A 26,708-nucleotide genomic window follows, 5' to 3' on the forward strand; every position below is an offset into this window, starting at 1 on the left:
GGTATTTTCTGGATCTAGAACCATACTACATATTTTGCCATTCATTAATTGATTGAAGATTGAGAAGCATTGTCATCACAATAAAAACTTTTTATATCATCTTCATTTATTGCCGCTTCTCCACATTTCTTTACAAAATCTGTTAATTGGAAAATTTCACCTTTGTTTAGCAATACCCAAAAACCTTTAAAATTAGCGGCTGTCATCATCAAATTTAGCTATACTTTATTATACATATTTGGCTATGTATCATGAGCTTGGTGACTAATGACAAGTTGTTCTGTTAAGTTTTATCGTACTTCTATTGCATACTAAGACAATTAAGCCTAAGATGTATTAGTTATTTATTATACTTATATCTATATCTTGCACATGCTTAAGGCTTATCTAAGTTCTGAGTAAATAAATTCCCATATATACTTTTAAGGCTTATGGAGGGCCGGCGCTAGATATCTTACTGCCTGATGCAGTCTCTGCGGGTCCTAAATTCTGCTACCAAGCGTCTTCCTTTGTTTCTCTAAATTCTGCAACCCGTTTCTGGCTTTATGTGAATAAGAAATTAGTTATTCGTAATTCAAAGAGCACTAAATGTAATGCGAAGCATTCAGATACCATTTTACCAGATACTGAAGTAGGAGGGGATGAGCAATTATATTCGTAGGGAGCAATTATAGTTATTTGGCAGATACTGTTTAGGCATAACTTGGTTGTAGGAATATTGTGCGAGAATTTGCAGTGAGGTGGGATCATTCATTTCGTGTTACGAAGCGCAGTTACTTGAGAGACATCGTAAGCTAGACTGAACTGGCTGCTGTCCTCAGCGTAGTAGCAGTAGACCGTTCTGAAAAATCTGAATAATGCAATAAAAATTATTGTTATTCTTGAATTACATTATATATATATATACACACTGAAGTGACAAAAGTCATGGGATACCTGCTAATATTTTGTCGGTCCTCCTTTTGCCCGGCGAAGTGCAGCAACTCGACGTGGCGTGGACTCAACAAGTCGTTGGAAGTCCCCTGCAGGAATATTGAGCCATGCTGCCTCTATAGACATCCATAATTGTGAAAGTGTTGACGGTGCAGGGTTTTGGGCACAAACTGACCTCTCAATGATGTCCCATAAATGTTTGATGGGATTCATGTCGGGCAATCTAGGTGGCCAGATCATTCGCTAGAATTGTCCAGAATGTTCTTCTAACCAATTGTGAACAATTGTGGCCCGGTGACATGGCGCATAGTCATCTATAAAAATCCCATCGTTGTTTGAGTACGTGAAGTCCATGAATGGCTGTAAGTGATCTCCCAAGTAGCTGAAGGTATCCATTTCCAGTCAATGATCGGTTCAGTTGCACCAGAGGACCAAGTCCATGCCATGTAAAAACAGCCCAGACCATTATGGAACCACCACCAGCTTGAACAGTGCCTTGTTGACAACTTGGGTCCACGGCTTCGTGGGGTCTGCGCCACACTCGAACCCTACCATCAGCTCTTACCAACTGAAATCGTGACTCATCTGACCAAGCCACAGTTTTCCATTCGTTTAGGGACCAACCGATATGCTCACGAGTCCACGAGAATCGCTGCAGGCGATGTCGTGCTGTCAGGAAAGGCACTCGGGTCGGTCTGCTGCTGGCATAGCCCAAGGAAGACAAATTTCGCCGCACTGTCCTATCGGACACACCCCTCGTACATCCCACATTGATTTCTGCGGTTATTTGACACAGTGTTGCTTGTCTGTGAACATTGACAACTCTACGCAGACGTCGCTGGTCTCGGTCGTTAAGTGCAGGTAGTCGGCCACTGCGCTGTCTATGGTGGGATGTTTCGCCTGAAATTAGATACTCTCGGCACACTCTTGACACTGTGGATCTCGGAATGTTGAATTCCCTAACGATATCCGAAATGGAATGACCCATGCGTCTAGCTCCAACTACCATTCCGCGTTCAAAGTCTGTTAATTCTCGTCGTGCAGTCATAATCATGCCAAAGCCTTTTCACATAAATAACTTGAACACAAATGAAAGCCCTGCCAAAGCACTTCACATTTATACATTTTTTACACGATACTACTGCTATCTGTATATTTGCATATTGCTATCCCATGACTTTTGTCACTTCAGTGTATATATGTGGTGGTGAGGCTTAGTTTAGCGAATATATTTTATTTTATTATTAGAAACAATTAAAAAAAGTGAATTTCTAAGACAAGCAAAGGTATAAATTATTTGTGACCACTGTAATTTGCAGTTCATGTCACCATTTTTGAGATAAAAATATTGTGACATTTTATTGACCACGTCTCTCGCTTAAAATACTTACTTAGGTTAATGTTTATTGCTCTAAACTAGTTCATAATGTTTAATTTAGAAGTAAAATATTCTTTAAGGTTTTGTTTTTTCATAACTGAAGCTGCAGAAGGGGGGGGCACATTGTGAAAAGTCGCCGTAATGTAGTTCCATCTAACGATGCTAGATTTAACTATATCTGTCATGTAAATAAGTAATATTATTTACTATGTTTTGAATATGTTATAATAATGTTTTTCTTATAAAATATAACTTTTCTCAATATCTCTTAAAAATGTATAAATTTTCATTTCATTTCTCATTAATTTAATTTTTTTTTTCATCTTTCATTCCTTCTCTTTCTCGTTTTTGGTTTAGCGGCCACCTAACAGAAGTAAGTTTGGTTTATGTGATTACAGCAAAGCCAGAGGGCTATTTGCCTAAGGGAAGGAATGCCTTCATGAAGGACTTTCTAAGTAAAACTGCCTCATATACATGTTACACATGGGAAAAACCACGAAAACAGCCTGTCTGTTCGCGAGATTCAAATTCGGACTGAACTGCCAGTGTTCAGTAACTTTTCCGCTCGGCAGCTGCTGAGTGTAACAGAAATAGAGTGACCGTTTTACTTAATACATAACCAGTCTCTTCCAATGAAAATTGCCTTTTTAGGCTAGAACTTTATTAATACATTCAGGAAAATGGGCACCAAAAATTTTCCCATTACCATGTAGCTAAACCGAAAACGAGAAAGAGAAGGAACGAGAGAGAGGGGGAAAAAAAATAAATAAAAAATAAATAAATAAATAAATAAATAAAATATATGAAAAATGAAATGAAAATTTATACATTTTTAACAGATATTGAGAAAAGTTATATTTTATAAGAAGAACATTAATGTAACATATTATGGTACTTTTCCGTTTTGCCGGCGCAGACGGTTTAAGTTGCCAATAATGTTATGACTGATGCCAGACGGAATATACTCACTGGTAACCTTTTACTGTTCATTTTCAAAACAAGTCGCAGCCATTTCTTATCAGATTGATTGTTTCTTTCAATACTGGCATATGATTACATACAATTTTTATCAGATAGTACAATTTTATGCCCTAAGGCCATTTGTGATAATTAAGTCAATTAGAATGCAATCACACCGGTCACCCGAAGGCGAAAATATAGAAAAAGCAAAGTCAAGAGTAACTTCATTAATTCTAATTGAGAATGCACTAGCGAAGTAAAGCACTGCAGTTTTACATAATTTCTGAATAAGCTGTTCGTACGAATTGAAGTAATTCTTGCATTTAAACTTGTATTCCAAATTAAGAGTTAACTTGAAATTAATGTAGATAATTAGAGAGAATTGTATTTTTGTAGCGTAGTTTGCGTGAGATGAGATCACTTGGTGTCACATCATATGAACTGGCGAATCAGGATGTTGAACCATGAAAGCATAGTAAATTCTTAAATTAATGTCTTTTTACAAATTTATTTTCTTTTTAGAAAATTTTAAATGATATTAAAATGTTTATGCTTTCAAAATAAAAATTAAAAAAAAAAAAAAAAAAAATTGCAAAAACTTTTTATGTGTATGTTGTCGTCAATAAAGTCTGCTTGGCGAGATTTGCGCCGAAAATTACACATCACGACTTTCAAAATATAGTACATAATATTATCTATTGACGTAACTGATCTAGTTAAATCTAGCATCGATAGATGGCACCACATTTCAGTGACTTTTCACCATCTGACACGCTTTGCTCCGCCTTACTTGGTTTGTGGCCGCCTCCTTCTGCAGCTTTAGTTATGAATAAAATAAAACCTTAAGGAATATTTTACTTCTAAATTCAACATTAACTACTAGTTTAGGGCTATAAACATTAACCTAAGTAAGTATTTTAAGCGAGAGGCATGGTCAATAAAATGTTACAGAATTTCTATCTCAAGAATGGTGGCATGAACAGCAAATCAGAGGTCACAAAAAATTTATATCCTTGCTTGTCTTAAAACTTCACTTTTCTAAATTGTTTTTAATAACAAAATAAAATATATTTGCTAAACTAACCCTCACCGCCATATGTTTCTATAAAAAAGCATAATTCAAGAATAACAATAATTTTTATTGCATTTTCCAGATTTTTCATGACAGGGAAAGGAAATTTCATTAGTGGGAGGAGCCAAACAATTTTTTAAGGGAAGGAATGTAACATGATGTGATGAGCAAAATAGTAATGTAACATAGAGATATTAGAAATTTGAAAGCATTTGGAAGAACGAGATTGGAAAATTAATATCGTTAAGTAAACAAGAAAAAATATTATAATGTGAAAGTTGATTAAATGAAGAAACTTTACGGATAAATTTTGAAGATCCCATATTAAAATGTAATTAAGTGACTGCCGTACTTAGCTAAAAAAAATTCTTTTTCCTTTCGAAATTTAATTCGTATTCCTTGACGAGAAATTTCAACGCCTTTTTCAATTTAGTCAATATACACCAAACAGCGGGATAAAGTAATTAACACAATAATTAAAAGCAAGTATGAGATCTTCAAGAAACGAAAACTGAATTTTACTGATAGGTGAAAAAAATAACTTAAATATTGAACTTATGGGAAAGTTGAGAAATTTTGTAATTGATTGTAAATTTAAATAATTATTGGGTACGCGTCAGCTAAATGTAACTGTCGTCTTAGTGTCCTGTTGACTAAATGTCTTGACAGTTAACTGTTCCATAGCTAAATGCCCTGATGGCGAATTCTGTGTGTCGGCTAAATGTCCGTGTCGGCTAACTGTCCTGACGGCTAACTGGTGTCAGTTAAGTGTCCTGTCGGCTAAGTGTCACAGACCCATTTTATTTAGTGTTGAAGTGAAAGTAAGAATCGGGACTCTCTAGATGTTTTATTATGCATGGAGGGGGGAATCAAATGCGCATGCATAAAGCCTACGTGAAAAATGTTGTTGGTGTTTTTGAGGTCCAGATTTTAGATCATTCCGGATAATGGACGTTCGGATTTCGGACTTTTTACTGTATTGTGTTCTGTTCTGAAAATTCTCTTGTATTTTATTGCCTATTTATGTAAGTGTGTATGCTGTTGTATGTTACTATATTCTTTTGTGTGTAATTTTAGTACTGTTCAGTGTAAGCACATTAACTTCAGCATTATAGCTGCCAGATGAACAAGAAATACAATTGCAGATGTATAATACTCTTTACTTGTCTGCTCTGTATGCTTGCCTCCATTCTGGGTATTCTCCTTGATAGTGGTGAATGAGGGGCAAAACTGGCTAACCTCTGGTAAACAGACATTTCCTCATAACTCCATCTACAGTCAACTCTATATTTGGTTCTCCCCTTTGATTGCTTTGACTCCATTTTTGTTTTCTAGCTTTTCAATGTGCCATCCCTCTTCCCCAACAAATAATCAATATTTTTAGGTCAGACCATGTATATAGCCCAGTAAAGTAGTTCATTTGCCTGTAATAGAATTGCCATTATTTTGCCTTAGAGGAAGAATATTAGAAGTCATGTTATTCATTTTTTAATTAAATAAGCAAGTCCTTAATTTTAATATTTATTTTGTATTTTATACTTTTTTTAATCTGTTTCCAGTCTATAAACACTAATTTATAACTTTTTCAGAATATCTTTTATACATGTCCATTAACTGCCTATTTCTTTTATCCACTTTCATAAAGGATAATTCAGGTTTTTTTTTTTTTTTTTTTTCCTTTTTTTAATTTAAAGAAAAAGAAATCCTCGTGCACCACAAAGTATCACACGAGACTTACAAATCGTAAGTAAAAAAGGCAGAATAGTAAGTAATATCATCAGTTTTCAACAATACAATGAAATCATAAAACAAAACAAAAAAAAAAAAAAAAAAAAAGAAAGAAAGAAAGAAAACAAGTAAATACAAAAGTATAAAAATGTATAAAGAAATCATTAACAGTGTTTAAAATAAAAGTCAACAAAATCATTGAAAGCTCGGTAGGCCAAAGTCGAGGATACAAAATCATAACATTTCGGCGGCCAATGAATTTCAATCTACATTTCAAAAGATTTCTTGCTTTATCAAGCAGTGGGCAATCAAAAAGCAGGTGGAAAACACTTTGCTCAACGCTAAGATTGCAATTACACAAATTGGAAGATATCAGCTTAAATCGTTCAAGATAAACATTAAACTTACCATGTCCAGACAAAAATTGCGTAACTTTAAAATTGAACAACAAGTCCTTACTTTTCAGTCTTTCAAAAATAGTTGGGAAGAATGTTTTTGTAACAGATCCCTTATCAGAAGAGATATAATCATAGTTCCACCGCTCAATCATTTTAGCTTTGAATGTTTTTTTTAAATAAGATTTTGGAATATTTACATCAACGTTAATATCATTTTTAGTAGCATTCTTAGCAAGCCAATCAGTTCTCTCGTTTCCATAATTACCCGAATGACACGGACAAATGTAAAAAACACTGAAATACCCCTCTTCTCCAGATCTCCAAGAGACTGCTGTATATTGACAATAATATCATTACATAAAGAGGTATTTTTAAGAGATCCCAGGGAAGAGAGTGAATCCGTACAGATTAAGTAGCTGGAACCACGTCCATTCTGGCTAATTATCCACTTGATTGCAAAATTAATACACAGAAGCTCAGAAATATATACAGTACATTCATTTCTAATGCGAAATTGGTGACACTCAATTTGAATATCATCTTCAAAAATAACATAAGCAAAACCAACTTTATCATCAATCCTACTACCATCCATATACAGCACAAATGAGAATGAATTTACATCAGTGTCCTTACTATCCAGAATCTGTACTGGTTGTCTTACAGAAGGAAGATAATTCAGGGTTGCCAACTGTTCTGATTTCTGACCATACTCCCACCAACCTGATTTTCAACATATTTCTCCCAACTTTACTTTCTGTCCTCACTTTAAAGGAGATTCAACAGGCTTTAATATATAGCACAGCTAATTATTAAATTTTTAAAACAATGCATTTCTTCTGGATAATTGCTTAGTACTTAATGCCAGTAATACACCAGGATTTGATGTTGCCGGATTTTAAATTACGTCCAAAGGAGCCTTTTTTAAAACATTTTGTCTGTTATCTTAATTTATTAACTTTCACATTCTTCCCACTTAAACCATAAAATTCAGTTAAAGAGCAATATTGCAAAGTAGTTTTAAATTGAGTGTATCTTTAGAATTTCCGATACAGAGTCTCACGCACTGGAGATAAAAATGTTTTTTTCTGTACAACGTTGCTATTTCTCACTTTGAAATCCTTGAGTTTGTTAATCAAAAATTTGTTAGTTTTGCAGAATATGAAATTGACATAAAACAAATTTCAAATTTGGGCGTCCACATGCCCATATTCGCAGTAGGATTATGTCATTCAAAATTTGATGGCTCTATGTACCATTGTTTTATCACAGTGTGAAACATATACATACATGTATGCAAATTTTTCATTATTTAATTTCTTCAAATATAATGCAGGACTCTTAACATTTGGTAGCAACAGTTTGAAAAGTGAAACGGACATTTATAGTGAACCAACACAAAATCGCAAAATGAAACAAAGTCCCTTTGGACTAAAAAAAAAAAATCATATTTGCAAGTTATGAAATGCATCTGTCACCTCTTAAGTTTAGCACAGAAAGTCGGCTTCTTTGTCAGTAATTGTGGATGAATGCATTATTGATATTTATTATTATCTTAGAAAGATTGCTAAAAGGAAAGAAAAATTGAAGCAATTCTTACAGCTGCATAATACTGAAATAAGAAAAAATCTGAAATACTCATATGTATGAACAAAATCGCAAAAGTTATCTCTAGAGCTAGAATCCTTGACTGTTAGAACCCACTTCTTACATATTTTAGGGAAGAGGTAGAGTTAAATTAAATTCTCTGTTGAAAGTTATAAAATGCCTTAATTAAATAGAGATGTAGTTATTACTTCCACTGTTAAAATAGGTGAGAGAAAAATTAAGCAATTTAATTGACAATTCTCAAAATAATACTACAGAATATAAGCATAAAGCTCTACCCCCCCCAAAAAAATTGCTTGACAAGGGACTCATTTTTTATTTATTGTAAGTTTATCTTGTGAAGAATGAATATTTATGGTTTTGTCTTTGGACTTTAACAAAGTTTTTTGCTCTTTTTGTACGTTGCATTTTGCCATCATTTGATGTTCTTAACAGAGTTCTACTGTCCAGAGTTATATTAATTCATGTTTTGCAATCAATGATCTGGTTAAACTATTATTTAATGATTAGGGAAACTGATTAGAGTATTTTTCTGTTATCAGAAGTAGTAGTAATTACTTTGTTTTTTAAATATACAAGTATTTTTGCATTATTTGCATTTAAGAAATACTATCTGAGCTTTCAGATATTAGTTAGCTACTGTTTAAAGTTAATTCATTGTTAGAAAATATGGTACTATTCCGTTCAAGCGGCGTCTGTTAAAATCTGCCGCATTTTTTTTCCACCAATTGTTGCTGATTGTAAAATTATTAAATAATAATAGAGTTCAAAATACTAAAAAGAAATTCGTTTTGTAAAAAGTAAATTTTTTAAAAATTTCTTAGGGAAAGTAAATTTTTCCTCTTAACCCATTAGCCGCTGGTGTTGCGTTGACGCAACGGTCAAAATAAATGCGTATATAAATATAACTACCTAAGATATTTTATACCAGCAGATGATTTTGTGTAGGGAATATTATGAAGATTATTTCTGTAAAAAAATATTTGCCTTCACCAATCATTTTGTTTATAATAATTAATCTCATACTTTAAGCAAAATTTTCGACCGGGTATTTTTGCTGAAAATATTTAAGGAAAGAATCGCCGTCTTTATGAGTGATCTATTTATAATCAAGGTCACCGTTTATCAGAACATTACGTCAATTAGATGTTTATATTTGTGTTGGGAAGGAAGGGAAAACAGGTGTTGCTCTGACACAACGTCAGCAGGAAACGGGTAGTCAATCTCCTTTTTCACTCATTCCTTTCGATGTTCTGTTCATGTTCTGGTTGTTTAAAAATGCCTAGAACGAGGTATCTTACATAAGAAGAAGCCCTTCAAAGACTTTTTGATGAAGCAACAGATGATGATAATGTTAATAATGACCAGAATGAAATTGATATTGTTGTTCCCCCAGAAATTGCAGAAACTAGTGACGAAGAAAGGAATGGCAATGTTTTAAATAATGATAATGATATTTTACTGAATGATACTGCCGGGGAAGTTGAAATTCACGTAAGAAGTAAGTTTCAGCCTTCTAAAAGCAGTTATAGTCATACTAAAAAGTTTAAAAAGCAGAAGACTGAAATCTTGAAGTGGATAGAAAAGGAACTGTTAGTTATGTCTCAGGAAGAACATGAAAAAAGAGATAGAAGAGAAATTATAAAATACAAAATACAAGGTAAAACTAGTGCAAAGATTTTCGATTTTCTTTTTGGCATTTACTTTCTTTTCGTTGAACAGACAAATATATACGCTCCGAAGGGGGTGGGGGAACAACCCAGAATTTATTGCATCTGAAGCCTATATGAGAAGATTTATTGAAATATTATTGCTTACAGGATATCATTCTTTACCTCAAGAAAAAATGAATTGGTCTTTTGATAAGGACATTTCTGTTCCTGTTGTACGAGAATTGATATCACGTTTGTAGTACAGGAATATGAACAGAACTTGCATTTGACAATAATCAAATTGACAATACTGATAAATTATATGAGGTGAGACCGTATCTAAACTTACTAAATATCACCACTTTTTACTACTGGAAATATAAAGTCTTTTAGATTTCAGATGCGAGAATGCATTATTCCTTTTGAAAACTCCTATTGAGAGTGCAGAATTAGCCAGAAATAGATCAGCAACAGGAAGATTTAGTAAATTCAGCATTCAAAAACCATTGCATGGAGATGGTAGACATTTTTTCATAAAGTCCGTTGATAACAGAAGACTTTGTTGTAAAGAGTATCATAGCCAGACTGTTTATAGATGCAAAGTATGTAATGTAGCTTTACATCATGATTGTAATCAAGCTTTTCATGCTTGAATCTTTCAATTGAAATAATCTGTATTTGTAAAAGAAATACAATGTATATTTTAATATTAAATTAATTACAACTAAAGTGATTTGTAGATTTATAAAACGTTATACAGCTAAAAAGTAATCCTGCGCTCCACTCAAAAGAAACATCACACGAGTACAATCCTACTCACTAAACATCTGTAGTCTTATTCTGCTGATGTTGTGCGAACGCAACACTCGCTTTTTCCACAGGTAAGAACATTTTTTTTTTTATTTTCAACATAAATTTATATTATAAATGCTTAATTTAATATTTGTTATTATTTTCATGAGAAAAGAAACATTCCTTGTAGTTTTGGCGGTTAATGGGTTAATTTTTTAATCTAAAATATATAAATAAAAGATACCAAAACTAAACAAAATTCAATCTAAACAGATGGTATAGAATTACAGATATCATTCAATATTGCCAAAAAATTTTCAGCTTTTGAATGTAATCGATGCCACATAAATTCTATCAAATACGACTTTAAATGGTGGCGAGCAGTGCCCCGCTGATGTTTATTTCTCCATTTAACACTGCCCCACAATCACTTCACAGTTCGAGTATGGTATCTAGTTATGGGGTCTATAAAATTATAACTGGGATTCGCAGTGAAATGTTCATGTTCCTTAATTCTTCTTTTTTACATCCTTTCCAGCAGTCTGAAAATCTAATGTAGCCATTTGCATTACTTTCCTGTCATCAACAGTGAATACCCATTATTCTGGAAGAATATGTCCAACGTTTTTTTCTTTTTGTAAAAAGACTTTTAAAGTAGCTATTCCAATCTATTGTCATATTATGGCTGATTTCTAGCTGAAGATAGCAAAATTCAGTTGACGTCAGTTCTTGATACCACAGACAGATAAATCAATCTGCATTGAGGATACGAAGACAGAAGTCTTCAAACCATGTTTTGGTTCTCAATCCTTTTTTTTTTTTTTTTTTTTTTTCCACAGCAAGAACAAATGTAACAACACCATATAGGAGCTTTGTGTGAGTCAACAATTAAACTTCATCAGATGATTTTGAGAGCAAAGTCTATTGATATGAATTATTCCTTTGTTCTGAAAGAATCTTATGACAGCCTTTTGGTCATTAGGTAATTGCCAAATTGTGTAATTCATCGTACTAAAAAAAGTGCCGAAATGCGACAAAACAATAACAAGTGATGATATTTCAAATAACTAAAAATCTAGAGCCACCATATTTCAAACGTTAAATTGTCAAGTCATAATATTTGGCGTGTTGTTATAGTGCTATTTGCAGTGTTGTTTTCTTCTAATTTTTTCCCTTCATTTTTAACTAATACCGCTCTAATGGAATATTACCAAAAATATATTTTCTTTCTATATATTTTTATTGTTTAAAAAAAAATCTTTTTGTCGCTGAGAAAATTCCTCTGATTTCTTTAAAAAAATTTCCTGATTTTTTAGCATCACAGGGTAGGCAGGTATGCTGATTAATCTGGTGTCTATTGTAAATGTAATGAATTATTCAAAAATAATAGACACTGATTGCATAGAGCTAAATTTTATAAGGAAAAGTGTTTTAAGTTTCTAATTGATTAATTCTAAAATTTTATTTATCAAATCTGCTTGATTGATTATAAAATTTCAATTTCTGTTCTATAAGTGTTCTTGTGATTTGAGAGATCATACTTATACTAGTTTAAGTTGGTTGCTTTAATGGGCTGCTAAAATAACTTCTGGATTTTCTGTGAAATTTCCTGTAATGATGGAGTAGTTCTTTTACACAGAGACATCTAGTCTCCTGAAATTATTGAAACCATGCTAATTGTTTAACCAACTCAAGAACACAGAAGATTTTTTCTTGAGGTGCTGGCATTCTGAATGTAAATAAGCATCTGAGCTCTGAAAAGGAACAGTATATCCAGACTATAATAGATTGCTATGCTGGCAATCCATTCAGAACTTATGAACCTACTCTTTCCCATGAATCATTCTGAGAAATTTCTTGAAGACTGAGATAAAATTTCGCAATTTGTATATTCTTTTTAAATGATCCTTGTTATATATATTTATGCTGTGTGAATGTTTCTGATTTTATGCAAATATTGTTTTCTGTGCATGATGGTTATTCATTTTTTAGATACATAATGGCACATATATGGGCTAGCCCACCAAGTGAAGGAGATGATTATATTTTTAATTGTCATCCACCTGAGCAAAAAATTCCAAAACCAGGAAGACTGCATGAGTGGTATAAAATTTTGATAGACAAAGGTATAAAAAATGGGATAATTGTAGATTATAAGGTAAGTTTATTAGTATTTTATAACAAACAAGAATGAATTCTTTAATATTATAATTTAATAAACATTCTGACAATGACAATTTTGAATGGTATGATATGATATGTTGTGTTTATTATAATTGAATAAACGCTTACTGTAGTCCATACCATAACACCACAGTCTGAATTTTTGAAAGAAAGTATGCTGAATTGTTTTTCTATGTGGTTGACAAGTATGATTAATAAGGATCACATGTTTCGACAAATTAAAATAATTCACATTCTAGCAGTGGCCTAAAAAAAGAATAATAGCATGAATTTTAATGAGCTAGATTTTTGTTTTAAAAGCTTTAGATTTTCTGTAAATATAACTGCATTGCATAAAAAAAAAAAAAAAAAAAAAAAAAAAAAACACTTACTTACCTGATCTATGCAAAACAACATGTATGTCACACTAGACATTTAATAGAGATACCAGTTTTCCCAATTTAGGTGGAAGACTGAATTTCTAAACCATACTTCTGCCAACCTGATTTACAGCATATTTCTTTCAACTTTCTGTTACTGCTTAATTTTCTCATAATTTTTCATAGTTTGGCTTAACATTTCATTATTTGACCCAAAAATATCATTGCTGGCATAAAAAATTCCTTGGATTTTCCCTAGATTACTTAAAAAAATAAAATGAGGTCATTTAATGTAAGATAGTATGGTGTGCTGTTGCTATGCTAGTGAGAACAGATATGTCTGAAAAAATCATGTGTGTTGCTGTCAATGACAATGAAGTAGATTGCTTCTAACATCATTATCCTTTTCCAAAAAGAAACTGTTGTTCAAAAAGACTTATGAGTAGTTATGCATAGGACTTGTTGATGTACACTGCTCAAAAAAGAAAAGGGGGGGACAGTGCTATATCTCCCGTTCTACTAGGCCAATTGACAAAATTCAAACTGCGTTTTTCATGTCTCGAAAGCGCGACTTAGGATATATATTAGATTTATATATAGCACTATTCTAACATAGGTATTTTGACACAAAATCGGACTTTTCTGAAATAACATACCAATTTTTTTCCATATTTCGATTCTACGGCTCAAATTATGCCAGAATGCCAAGTTTTGTAAAAATCGTACAAGTAGTTTTTAAAAAATTAGCTGTCAAAATTTTAGCTACTCAATGGTAATTGAATTTGATATATATTTATTAATACCTCTTTTTCTATTAATCTTACTATTAATCTACTATTACTTAATTTATAATTCAACTAACATTAGCTATTTAAATACAAAATCCGTAACAATACTATACCTTTTACTTCAGCTTCAGTAATTCGGAATTGTTGTCGGAACTAGGACTTAGAAGATAAATCAAATTAAATATTTCAATAATCCAACAAATTCAAGGTCGAAGTTTCAGTATTTTATTTTCGGAGGGAGGGGTCATTTTTTCATTTTTGGTCCATTATTCTAAGTATATTTGCTTCGATTCTTTATTTTTTCCATAAAAGCGAAAATCTTACGCATGGTATACGTATAACGCATAGCTTCAAATTAAAATTTAATAATATAGAGAGTGGTTATAATTAAAGTTCCACATTGAAACGGTCATAAAAGGAAAACTACTGGATCAAATGTTAGCAAACTTTGTAAGCATGTAAAGGAGGTCATGGGAATTTATTTTCCACGAAAAAAAGAAAGTTTGAAACCTCACCACCAGGGGAGAAATGGCGCTGTATGTAATATTGTTAAACGAAATATGGGTCAGAATCTAACTTAACCTTTTGTTACACAGGTTTAATATGTCGTATACCCTTAAGAAACTTTGAAGTGAGCAAATTACCATTTAAAGGCGTTAAATTCGATAAAAGTTGAGTGCGCCATCCGTGTAAGTGAGAAATTCGTCCGTGAAAACCACGAATTAGCGATTAGAAAATGTGCGATCTCAAATCACTCGCACGAGTGCGTACAATCTGGAAATCATTTTCTTACAGATCGCTAATTTGTAATTTTTGAAGCCTGAATTTGGCTCTAAAGCATGAAGATAGTGATTCAAAATGCTTTTAATCGATTTGGGCCAAAGAAATCCCTCATGTTATCTACCTAGTTCCATTGCATTCGATTGCATAGCAGTCATTTCACACTGCTGTTTGGTGTGGAATGACAGCTAGTTTCATAACTGAACCATTTTTCTCTGAAGAGCAGTCGACATCTGGACCACTGTGATTGCAACTCGCTTAGAGTCAATGTTAAAATGTTTCGTGATACGTGAACTGCAGTAACGGGGCATTTTAGATACTACAATTTTTATGCAGGGCTGGTCCCCACCTCACATGCGTCGCACAGTTACTTAGGCAGCATTTCACGAATGAATGTCTTATAGGCCGACACTTCCCCTCTTCCCACCAGACCTACCTCACCCTCTGTGACTTTTGGCTATGGGGTTATCTTAAAAGCACTGTTTATTGAGATAATCTAAACAATTTGGCAGAAATGAAAAATGTGATACACCGACATGTCCGTAACATTCCTCCTGATGAGCTAAGAGCTGCTGTTGAGAATGCAGTGACAGGATTTAACTTACTTTCGGAAAATGCTGGTTGCTACATTGAACATGCTTTGTAACATGTTTCGGAAACGATTAAACACATTTTAAACAGATGTTTTCATGTCTTATTTCATTTAACAATATTGCATACAGTGCCATTTTTCTCCTGGTGGGGAGTTTTTGAATTTTTTTTTTTCCCTGCGGAAAATAAATTTCCATAACCTCCTTTACACGATTCCCAAGTTTGATAACATTTGGTCCAGTAGTTTTCCTTTTATGACCATTTCAAAGTGGAACTTTAATTATAACCACCATGTAAATTTAACTTTAAAACTTTGACAGTTTGGTTCAAGTCCCAGCTTTAAAAATATATAAATTTTTATATTAATTCTCTTAGAAAGAATTTTTTAAGAAGCTAATTTTTCTCGCACGTTATAGATTGTATAAAAAAATATGATATATTTAATATGATTTAGTTTGGTTCAATCGGAATAAGAATTGGGTCACTCAGTGAAACAGAATGAACACTGCTGGACTGTTTTATTTCTTTGTCATTTAGCAAAAAATCTTTTAATATAAATATTTATCATTTGGACTTCGCTTTAAACTTTATTTATAGTTAAAATGACTAGAAAATGAAAAACTGTCTTCAGCTGAAACGCAATTCATGTAATTGATATTTTTAAAAAAATGACAAGAATGCAAAATTTATGGAAGTCTAGCAAACGAAAAATCTTAATTTTCTTGTGTGAGCACTGAAAATAACTGTAGAAGCAAAGAAGAAAATTAGGGAGAAAAGCAAGCAAAAATTCGCAGGGAAATTTGGCTGTCAGACATACCAAGGTGTTTAAAAAAGTTGGACGCTTTTGAAGATACTTTCAGTATACTTTAAAGAATTTAGGTGTTCAAAGAGAAAACACTTGGACGTGTACACCAGCAAATACCATCAATTGAGCTTGTGTTAACAGAAAAAACAAAACGATATCATTGCAGATCAGTGAAGAGTGACTGGTTTTAGACCATACTGTTGTATAAATTTAAATTACGTTATAGAACATCATATCGTATCATAAATGAGAATCCCATGATTTTCTCAGTCAAATTATTTGAAGATTCAGGAGTTTATCCAGTGATGTATGCGGATGTCACGTAAAGATGTTTTCTTTTTTCCCTCCTGATGAAACAGCGGCCGAGCGGTAAATCACTCAACACTGGTAGTTCGGTCCGAGGTTTGAATCCCACGAATAGGCTGGCTGCATGGACATTTTCGTGGTGTTCCCCATGTGTAACGTGTATGTGAGCCAGTTTTCCTTAGAAAGTCCTCCGTGAAGGCATCCTCCCCTTAGGCAGATAGCCCTAGTGTGCTTTGTCATAATTAAATAAACCAAAACCTCTTGATGAAACCAGTCTTTCCTTTCATCTCATACCTTCAAAATGCTTAGCCTCTAAAGACTGATAAAGGCTCTGACCAAATACTGACGAAATGGATTGAAATGGATTATTAAGTTACGGCAAAGCAGGGCTATCTGCCTGAAAGGAAGGATGCCTTCGTGAAGAACTTTCTAAGGGAAATCAACTTGCATACACGTTACACATGAGAAAATCTTCGAAAACGCCCATGCAACCACTTACCGGGATTCGAACCCCAGAGTGAACTACGTGTCCATCGACTTTACCGCTCGGCCGTTTGTGGGCCTTTATGAAATGGAAGGCGATAACTTTATTTAAAATGATTGTCAGAAATACCAAGATGTTTCAAAAAGTTGGATGCTTTTTAATACACTTGCAGAATGCCTAAAGAAAAAGAGCAAGAATGAAGCAAAATGCCTGAAGAAAAAGAGAAGAAAAAATAAATTTTTGCATAAAATTTAGTGTTTGTATTTTTTAAAAATTTTTAATCTTGTGATATTTAATTCTTGCGATTTCAAGAATAAAATATTTGACTAAAATATGAATAACATTTTAAGAAACCAAATGTAGGATAAAGAAAAAATAAATTTTTGCGTAAAATTTAGTGTTTGTATTTTTTTAAGCTTTTTAATCTTATGATATTTAATTCTTGCGATTCCAAGAATAAAATATTTGACTAAAATATGAATAACATTTTAAGAAACCAAAGGTAAGATAAAATTGTGTAAAGCAATGGGCACAATGATAAAACTGTTTAAAGCAGTGTATGTAAGTCATCCTAAGTTAAAATGTCGGTTATACATCTCTCTTATTTATATATATCTTTTCTGAACAGAACATTGAAAGGCATGTTAATTGTGCTTTACTGTATTTTCTCTTTTAATATATGCAGTTTTCAAACGCATCATAGTCTGGGTTACAAAGTATTCTTCTGAAAGAAACGCAATTCAAATAAATAAAATCAAATTCTGGAAAATTTATATTAATAAATATACTTAAAATGCTCAGTTCGAATGAATAAATAGAAAATTTTAAAATAATTATCTAAAGAGACAATGCAACACTCACAATTAAAATAAAAGTCTGAAAATTTAAAAATTACTTAAAATAGTAACTATGACAAAAAATATAGTATAAAGAAAACTATTTGAAAAAAAAAAAAATAAAAATAAAATAAATGATGCCTCTTTGATTTAAACTACACAGTTCGAATGAGTAAATAGACATTTTTAAAACAGTTATTCGAACGAAACCATGGAACTTAAACAATTAAAATGAAATTCGAAAAAGAAAACAATTGCTTAAAATTAATAACAATTAATAATTAAAAATGTAATATAAAGAACATTATATGAAAGAAGGAACGATTGGGTCTTTTTTTCCTCTCGTGCACTATCTAAAAATAGAAATGAAAATAGGTTGCCACGTATTAAGAAGTTCACCAAGTGAACTAATTTTGGCGCAAACTGAATAAAAAATGCCAACATAAATTGTTAAATTTCTCCATAAATTTCACAACAAATTTTAGAAAATTTAATTTTTAGGCATAATTTGAGTCGTAGAATCCAAATATGGAACAAAATTGGTATGTTATTTCAGGAAAAGTCTGATTTCGTGTCAAAATAACTATGTTAGAGTAGAAGTATATATAAATCTAATATATATCCTAAGTCGCGCTTTCGAGACATGAAGAACGCAATTTGAATTATGTCCATCGGCCCAGTAGAACGGGAGTTAAAGAACGGTACCCCCCCCTTTTTTTTTTTTTTTTTTTTTTTTTTTTTGAGCAGCGTACTTAAGGAAAACGCATGTTCAAAAAAGAACTTTTAGTAACAAAAGAAAATTTGACACTCAGAGCTGCTGATAAAAGTGACATGTTGCATACTGTTACTAGGTCTTCCATAATAAGTATCATAATCAAGTTCCTTCAATGAGAGTAAGTTTTCATCTTAATTAGAAACTCTAACTTGCCTGTTAGAAGTAACCCTCTGACTGCTTGCCCCATGATTTCCATGGGCAATATAGGTGTATCAAAATTTGCTCATCTTAAGATACCTGTGGGCATGCGTTTGTTACCTGTATTAAAAGTGTATTGTGCTGTTTCGATGTTTAACCATCAGTAATGCATTTTTTGCTGTATTTAGACTTTAAATCATGTTTTGCTCAACATGTAGTTGTCCACTAAATTTCATATATTTGCATAAACATCACAAATCAATATACAGATTTCAAATATAAAATAAAAACATACTCAGTTTGTGAAGCAATTTTGGTAAAAAAACTGAGAAACTAGAGGGTTAAAAGCTAATGAAATGAAAGCTGTAAGCTAGTTAATAGAGGAATTAATGACATTTTTCATGAGATATTAAAAAGTGTATTCACCTGTCTGTATTAAAAGTATTGTTGCGAAATGTACAGGAGCGGTGAGATGGTTTCCCGACGAAGCAGTTTTAGGGTTGCCATAAAATGGCAAGTGAAAGCAGGGTTGCCATATTTGGCAAGAAATTGCCCATCTGACGACATTTCGCGGCAGACCATGGAGGGTTGGAGAACCTTCTGGAACGAATTCTTACCGGTTTAACCCAGAATGTTCTCGAACACAAGCCGAAAGCTATATAAACCCTGCTGGTTCACAGTCAGTCAGTGTGTTTCAGAGAGTGTCCCTCGTCTAGCGAGCCTTTGACAGCCAAGCAGCGAGTGCCGAGTGGGTCGTCGAGTGCACCGAAAGAGTCTCATAGTGTATCATGGTTAGTGTATCGTCTAGAGAGCATGTTGAGCTCCGGGAATGATTGAACCGAAGAGTCGGGAGCTGTGCTCGTGTGTCGTCGAGTGCATCACGAGTTGTAGCGTGGAGAGTCTCGAGAGTACGTGGAGTTCCGAGAACGACCAAGCAGAGTCGGTAGCTGTACTCCGGAAAGCAGAGCGGGTGCTTTGCAGGAAGCTGTCTCCACCGTGATAACCTGATAACCTGAAGGCTGTGTCACTGATTGTTCCGGTGTCTTTATAGTAGATCTTGGACGACTGTAAAAAGTGACTTTGGAGCTGTCCTAGGATACCTGTGGGCATGCGTTTGTTACCTGTATTAAAAGTGTATTGTGCTGTTTCGATGTTTAACCATAAGTAATGCATTTTATGCTGTATTTAGAATATTGGCTAAATAAAGTGTGTTTCGATACTTCATCAAGTGTCGTCGTTATTCACCCCAAATCTACGAACCCCGTACGAACGTGTAGGAAGAAAATAACGTAACAATTGGTGTCAGAAAAGAAAAGAATAATGTAACAAGTGGGATTTGAGGGTGAATGCCAGTGACAAGACCAATGGAAGATCTGCGAAGACAGCTCGTGACTGCCTTTGCTGAATTCCAAGAAAAGATGGAAGCCAGATAGGAGAAGTTGAAAGCCAGATATACTGAGATAAAAGCTGGATATAAAGAGATGACAGCCAAGATCAAAGCCGGACTAGAAGAGAAGAAAGGCCGATGAGTAGAGATAAATGGCGGCCAAGAAAATGTGCGAGAGCAACTCCAACAGCTGAAAGTGGAGCTTACAGAAGAAACTGGAGGCATAAAAGTCAATGTGGAAATGAGAGAAGTGGCATCTGAAGGATCAAAGAATGAAGAAAAGAAGGAAGTAGCTAATGAATTGTCTGAGAAAGATCAAGAAATTAAGGAGGAAACATCTAACGGGATTAAAGAAAAAGAACTAAAACATGAAGAAATAAAAAACAGGAAAGAAGCTTTTGATTCTCAAGTGCCTGAAGTGGAAGAAAATGAAAATGCGACTGTTAAGTTCGTCAAAACTGATAGTGAAGTTACGAAGCCGCAATTAGCAAGTATTGAAACATCTGAAAGTTCATGTGATGCTTAGATGGAAGAAGCTGATATACAACTTACGCAGAGTTCTCCGGTATTGCGAGAAAATTCACTCATTTCGCAAACTATGTGTGCATCTCATAGTGCAGATTTTGCATACAAGGACTTGATTCTAAACCTGGATACTTCTGCTTGTAAAGGATCAGATTCTATTCGCGAGCCTGGTGCAAATATCGGAGCTGGTTTCCAGGAAACGCTGGAAAATAAGAGTGTACCATCTGCTAAAGATATCGAGGTGAACTATACGCATGCTGCGAATGATCTACAGAGTGGTGAACGAACTGTTTTAGATCTTCCAGTGGATGAAAAGTCTGAAAGGACTGAATTTTCAGACTGTGACATGAAAAACAAATGCATCCGAGAACTGCAGTAGAAAAGTATATGACCCGGGTATAAATAATAAAAAGACAGAGACTGAAATTAGACTTTAATTTGATATTAGATTTTAGATTTAATTTTAGATTTCAATTTGTATAATTTAAAATTGTTATGCGTTTAATTTGTGTATATGACTTGTACATACTGTAAATATCTGTTTCTGTAGTTATGTTATTTATTTATATCTTATGTTTGTTTCATTATGTTTTGTTTGTATTGAATTTGGCTTCTGACCAAGCGTTGTACTGCCCGGGACGTGCAGTCCTTGGGAGGGGGCAGTGTTATGAAATGTACAGGAGCGGTGAGATGGCTTCCCCACAAAGCAGTTTTAGGGTTGCCATAAACTGGTAAGGGGAGGCATAGTTGCCATATTTGGCGACAAAATTAACGATATACCATGAACTGTTGAGAACCTTCTGGAACGAATTCTTGCCGATTTAGCCAGAATGTTCTCGAACTCAAGCCGAAAGCTATATAAACCCTGCTGGTCCGCAGTCGGTCAGTGTGTCTCAGAGAGTGTGCCTCGTCTAGTGAGCCGTGCAGAGTCGGTCGAGTTGACAGCCAAGCAAAGCAGCGAGTGCCGAGTGGGTCGTCGAGTGCACCGAAAGAGTCTTGTAGTGTATCACGGTTAGTGCATTGTCAAGAGAGCATGTTGAGCTCCGGGAACGACTGAACCGAAGAGTCGGGAGTTGTGCTCGTGTGTTGTCGAGTGCATTGCGAGTTGTAGCGTGGAGAGTTTTGAGAGTACGTGGAGTTTCGAGAACGACCAAGCAGAGTCGGGAGCTGTACTCCGGAAAGCAGAGTCAGGTGTGTATCACGGTTAGTGCATCATCGAGAGAGCATGTTGAGCTCCGGGAACGACTGAACCGAAGAGTCAGGAGCTGTGCTCGTGTGTCGTCGAGTGCATTGTGAGTTGTAGCGTGGAGAGTTTCGAGAGTACGTGGAGTTTCTAGAAGGACCAAGCAGAGTCGGGTGCTTTGCAGGAAGCTGTCTCCACCGTGATAACCTAATAACCTGAAGGCTGTGTTGCTGATTGTTCCAACGTCTTTATAGTAGATCTTGGGCGACTGTAAAAAGTGACTTTGGAGCTGTCCTGATTAATATTGGCTAAATAAAGTGTGTTTGGATACTTCATCAAGTGTCGTTGTTATTCACTCCAAATCTATGAGCCCCGTATGAACGTGTAGGAAGAAAATAACGTAACAATTGGTGTCAGAAAAGAAAAGAATAACGTAACAGTATATTCAGCTCAGATATTAAAAAGTATATTGACCTATCTGTATTAAAAGTATATTCACCTGAGATATTAAAAAGTATATTCACCTGATCTGTAGTATTTGGTGAACAGATCAAAGATGTGCTGTAAATTGTGAATGTTTGTGAAAATGTAGCAAAATTTTTTTTTTTTAAGTTTTGCTGTAAACTTTCAAATTGATATTTAGATATGTTCGAATAAAATAATTTATGATTTGAAGGAATCCTGTGACATTATACAAATGTCAAAACTGATTAGTTTTTAAGTTTTTTTGTAAATAGAGAAGTGATGGTGATTAGAACTAAAAATACAAATACAAGTAACAAATACAAGTAATATTTAGAATGCAGTCTCATCCATTTGTATAGTTTGATATTGAAATACTTTCTTTAACTTGTCTGACAAGTTATAAATGATCTGAAGAGCAAGCACTTTTGTGTCTTGACTTTTATCATTTCTTGATAAAAGTCAAGACACAAAAGTGCTTGTTCTTTTATCAGTAACCTTTATCCAAAAGCCATTGAATATAAATTTGATTGATGATCTTCGTTCAGACTCATGGCAATATGAAAAAGAAGTCCTGGAGAACAAAGTGCAGTAGACTCATGTTTTTAATTATTGCTTTGGTCCAGAGAAGTTATTTTTAATGAAATTCCCTTCTCCCATACCTTTTTGCAGTCTGTACGAGTTTGTGAAACCTAAAATCCACAGTATTTGCATTTTTTTTTTTTTTTTAAATTTCCATTTAGCATTTCATGTTTTGTTTTTCTCTTACAATTAACAGCTTTACTGTGATTTTATTTTTAGGATATTTTCATGCAAGCTTTGGAAGATAATTTGAAAAGTGTATCTGAATTACCTTACTTTGATGGAGATTATTGGCCTGATGTTTTGGAACATAGTATTAAGGAACTTGCCAATGAAGAGAGGAAAGCAAAAGCATCTGCAGTTGCATCATCAAAACTGAATATCGAACAAGAAGATGACATGCAGGTAAGATCGGCTTTGTCATTAATTTTGTGCCTGTAAGTAATCTTCCAGCTGCTAGAAATGTATAAAAATGTTATTTTGAATTTCCTGCTTCCATTAGGAAATGTAAGACCTAATGGACCTATATTAAAATATACTTCATAAATAAATGAATAGTAAAATATACATCAAAATTTTTTTATAACTTTTGCCACTTATAATAAGAAGTTTAGTTGGTTTTTAACAAGGAAATACAGTAGAAAATTTTACCTCTTTTCCTTCTTCCCCCTTCCTCTTTCTGATTTGTGTTTTCTGCATTTGTGCTTCCTACTGATTGATCACTAATAACTTCCAAATTTTGACAGAATTATCGCTGACTTTTTTACGTATTCAGATTCTAACACTGCAAATGGGAAATTCGCATGGATTAAAGTCAAATCGTGATTTGAAGAGAATAAAGTTGGATGTAGTAATGAGATATTTTTCAGGCTTTTGCTGGAAAAATGTAACTTCTTGAACTTCTCTTTTTGAATTTTCTGGAAAGCTATGTGGTTCTTTCTTCTTCTTCTTCTTCTCTCTCTCTCTCTCTCTTTTTTTTTTTTTTTAAATATATCTTTACATACATCTTTTGAAATGAGAGTTTTTTTGTTAGTTGTGAGAGAACTTCCAGTAAACCAAATTAGCATTGGAATTAATGTGTTTGCAAGGAATAAAATAAAATCAAGTTTGGGTTCCAACAGAACAAAGTTACTTATAGTAATAAGGTATTTTTCATATTGATTGGAAGAATATAATTTCTTGTAACATTTCTTCTTGAGGTTACTAAAAAGCTATATAATTCTTTCCAGCAACTTTGTTTTTTTAATTAATATTTTGCAAAAGAAATTAGTTGTGAAGCATTTTTGCAGTTAGTAGATTCATCCAATTGCAGATTGACTTCCATTTGATATATCTATTGCTTTTCCTTTTTGTCAAACATAATATCTACTATATCCTGGGCTGCTGGAACAATTAACGGTTCAGCAGTCATGGACGGCTTGCCAGTTTTAGCAATATAATAGTTCACTTGAGAAGAAGTCTCCAATGCTTTTTTATTAATATTAGTGAAAGCCTACATGAAGTTCAGCTTATATTTCAAATACTGTGTTTTTTTCTGAAAATCTTCAATGCTTTTATCTTTGGATTCTCTGTGTTTGATGCATAGGTGCCTCTGCAGTTTATTTGGTTTCCGTGACTTGTTTGACAGTACTACCCGCATAGAACGCATCTAGTCTTTGGTTCATATCTTCAATACAGAGTTCATATAGTCCTTAAAAGTTCTTAATTCTAGGTATTTTGGAAATGATTTTTAGCCCTTAAAAGACCTTAATTTTTATCAAAACCAACAAAGCTCCTTTATTTTACTCATCTGACATTCCTACCTATTTTTTATGACTGCCATTTTGAATGTGAATTAACAGTTTGGAGGAATATTTTTTGATGATATATTGACAAATATGTATTTGATGGTTTAAAATGTTTAATTCTTTCCTACTTATTCACAAATCAAACAACTTTCCTACTTCTTAATGTAAATGTTAGATACTCAGGTTTTAGGGACAAGGCCCTACCTCGATTAAAATATAAACATTTTGAAAGAATTTCTTTTTTGCAAATGAAGAGTTCATTTGCAAAATTTTGGCGATTCTTTTTAAACATTTTATTCATCTTGCTTTGATAAATATCATAATAACATTGATGAATATCATAACAATAATGATAATTTATTAAAATTATATTTAAGAAATAACATTAAAATGAAGCATTTTTATTTTCTCCTGCCATAATTTAAAGTGACATTTTCCATTTTATTGATTTAGGAATATTTAGATTCTGGAACATTAACAAGATATTAAATGCCATAAAGTACAGTTTCCGAAACACCTCTTAGAAAAAACAAAAATGCTACTATAATTATTTAAAAATTAATTTCATTTGTCTTTTTTTATATTTTTTTATGGTAAGAGTTTTTTCCCCATGTAATTTTTTCAGAATATATTAGTATTAGTTTTCTCCTGAAAATTCACTTTATACTTCTCTTTTCTGAAATTTTTTCTTTAAAAATCTTCTGGCCTTTTGTTTTTCCAGAGTTGGGAGGCATAATTTTTATTTGGATTTTAGACCTTGCACCTTGGAAGGTCTTTAAAGGCAAGATTTATATATTATTATTTTTAAGGCAAAGTCTATAGACCTACAATTTCCAGAAAAGTGTGATGAAATGATGTTTATCAATTTATTTAAGTGTCATCATGTTTATTAACTTGCAATGGGTGTGTTTTTTAGGAAATTCATGACGAATTTCTTATCCTTTCGAGAATTTTTGGAAGAACAGTGAAAAAAATTATTTGAATTTTCTGCTTTTGACCCCAGAAGTCTTTATCTTAACATGTTTATGTTCCCTTTATTTTATTATCTTCCCACTAGACACAAGCATTGAAGCAATTAAAGAAAGCAAAGTAATCAAAAACTGGCAATTTGGTAAAAGATTATCGTATATATCTCAACGCACTATACATACCTTAATGACTGTCCTAAATTTTGTTGCTCAGCACTTCATTAAATTCTCAAAATTCTGTCATATTAGTTCTAGTGCCGGCCTTGACCTTATAGTATTTCATATTTATTCTCAATTCTCACGTTTTTAAAGAAATAAAATTAACAGCTTCTTCTATACATTCTAAGTACAAGCAGTTCTTTAGAGTAACAGAAATGTTGTTCTTTAGAGTAACAGAAATGTTTAATTAAATCTGAATTTTCTAATGATGAAATCTGAAATTTCTAATAATTCTTTCTAATAATTCTTAAAATGAAGGGGGAATTCATTGAAAAGAAATTGAAGAGAAGACAGAAAGATATTTTTCAAAGGTACATTGATGAAATGTGAACAATTAGGAGTTGAGACGAGACTAGTGGAAACATTGATTTGTTTATTAAAACAATAAACCTAGAAAAGATGCTTAAGAGGAGGAAATTGATGAAAATTAGCTAAAATGTCTGGAAAATTTTCAAGTTTATACCTTTTAATGTATAGTTATACTAATATCATTTTTAAATTAGTATCATAAATTACAACTGCTGTAAAGTCTTCTTAGTGCTTTTTTAATGGATATTTTTTTAGAAATAAAAAAAATATAACCATGCAACTGCTGTAAAGTCTTCTTAGTGCTTTTTTAATGGATATTTTTTAGAAATTAAAAAAAAATATATATATATATATATAACCATGTAAATCGATTATGACAAAGGATATCTAACTACATAATTTAATTATTTGTAACTAATTGCTTGTCGTAGAAGTTAGTACATGTTAAGGTGAGTTATCACCTTTCTTTAATTCTTATTGTGTATGCAAGACATGGCACAAAAATGTAAAAATTAACATAAAACTTTATTCCTTACTGCTAATGTGATTTAAAATAATACAAAACAGCCTATCATCTCTGGTGCTTCAGGGGCTTTTTGGAACTTAATAATAAATACTGGGTATTATCTGGGTTACAACTCCAAGATATCTACATGAAACAACACCACTATCTGGGTCAGACAAAGTGCAACACTTACCAACCATGCCAACAACAGGCA

The 26,708-nt window shown here is 33.1% G+C and overlaps 1 protein-coding gene across 7 annotated transcripts in view; it reads left to right on the forward strand.

Annotated features, from left to right (window-relative positions):
• Positions 1 to 26,708, forward strand: part of LOC118205803 (CREB-binding protein-like) — a 173,740-nt gene that overhangs the window by 124,123 nt on the left and 22,909 nt on the right. For all 7 annotated transcript variants that reach the window (XM_085810520.1, XM_085810519.1, XM_085810517.1 and 4 more), the window contains 2 exons: positions 12,514 to 12,679; positions 22,926 to 23,111. In XM_085810520.1, the coding sequence (XP_085666646.1) occupies positions 12,514 to 12,679; positions 22,926 to 23,111 (352 nt within the window). The remainder of the gene's footprint in view (positions 1 to 12,513; positions 12,680 to 22,925; positions 23,112 to 26,708) is intronic.

The sequence above is a fragment of the Stegodyphus dumicola genome, chromosome 2, assembly GCF_044657685.1.
Source record: "Stegodyphus dumicola isolate Sdum_Otavi_A_Nest chromosome 2, ASM4465768v1".
Taxonomy (NCBI): Eukaryota; Metazoa; Arthropoda; class Arachnida; order Araneae; family Eresidae; genus Stegodyphus; species Stegodyphus dumicola.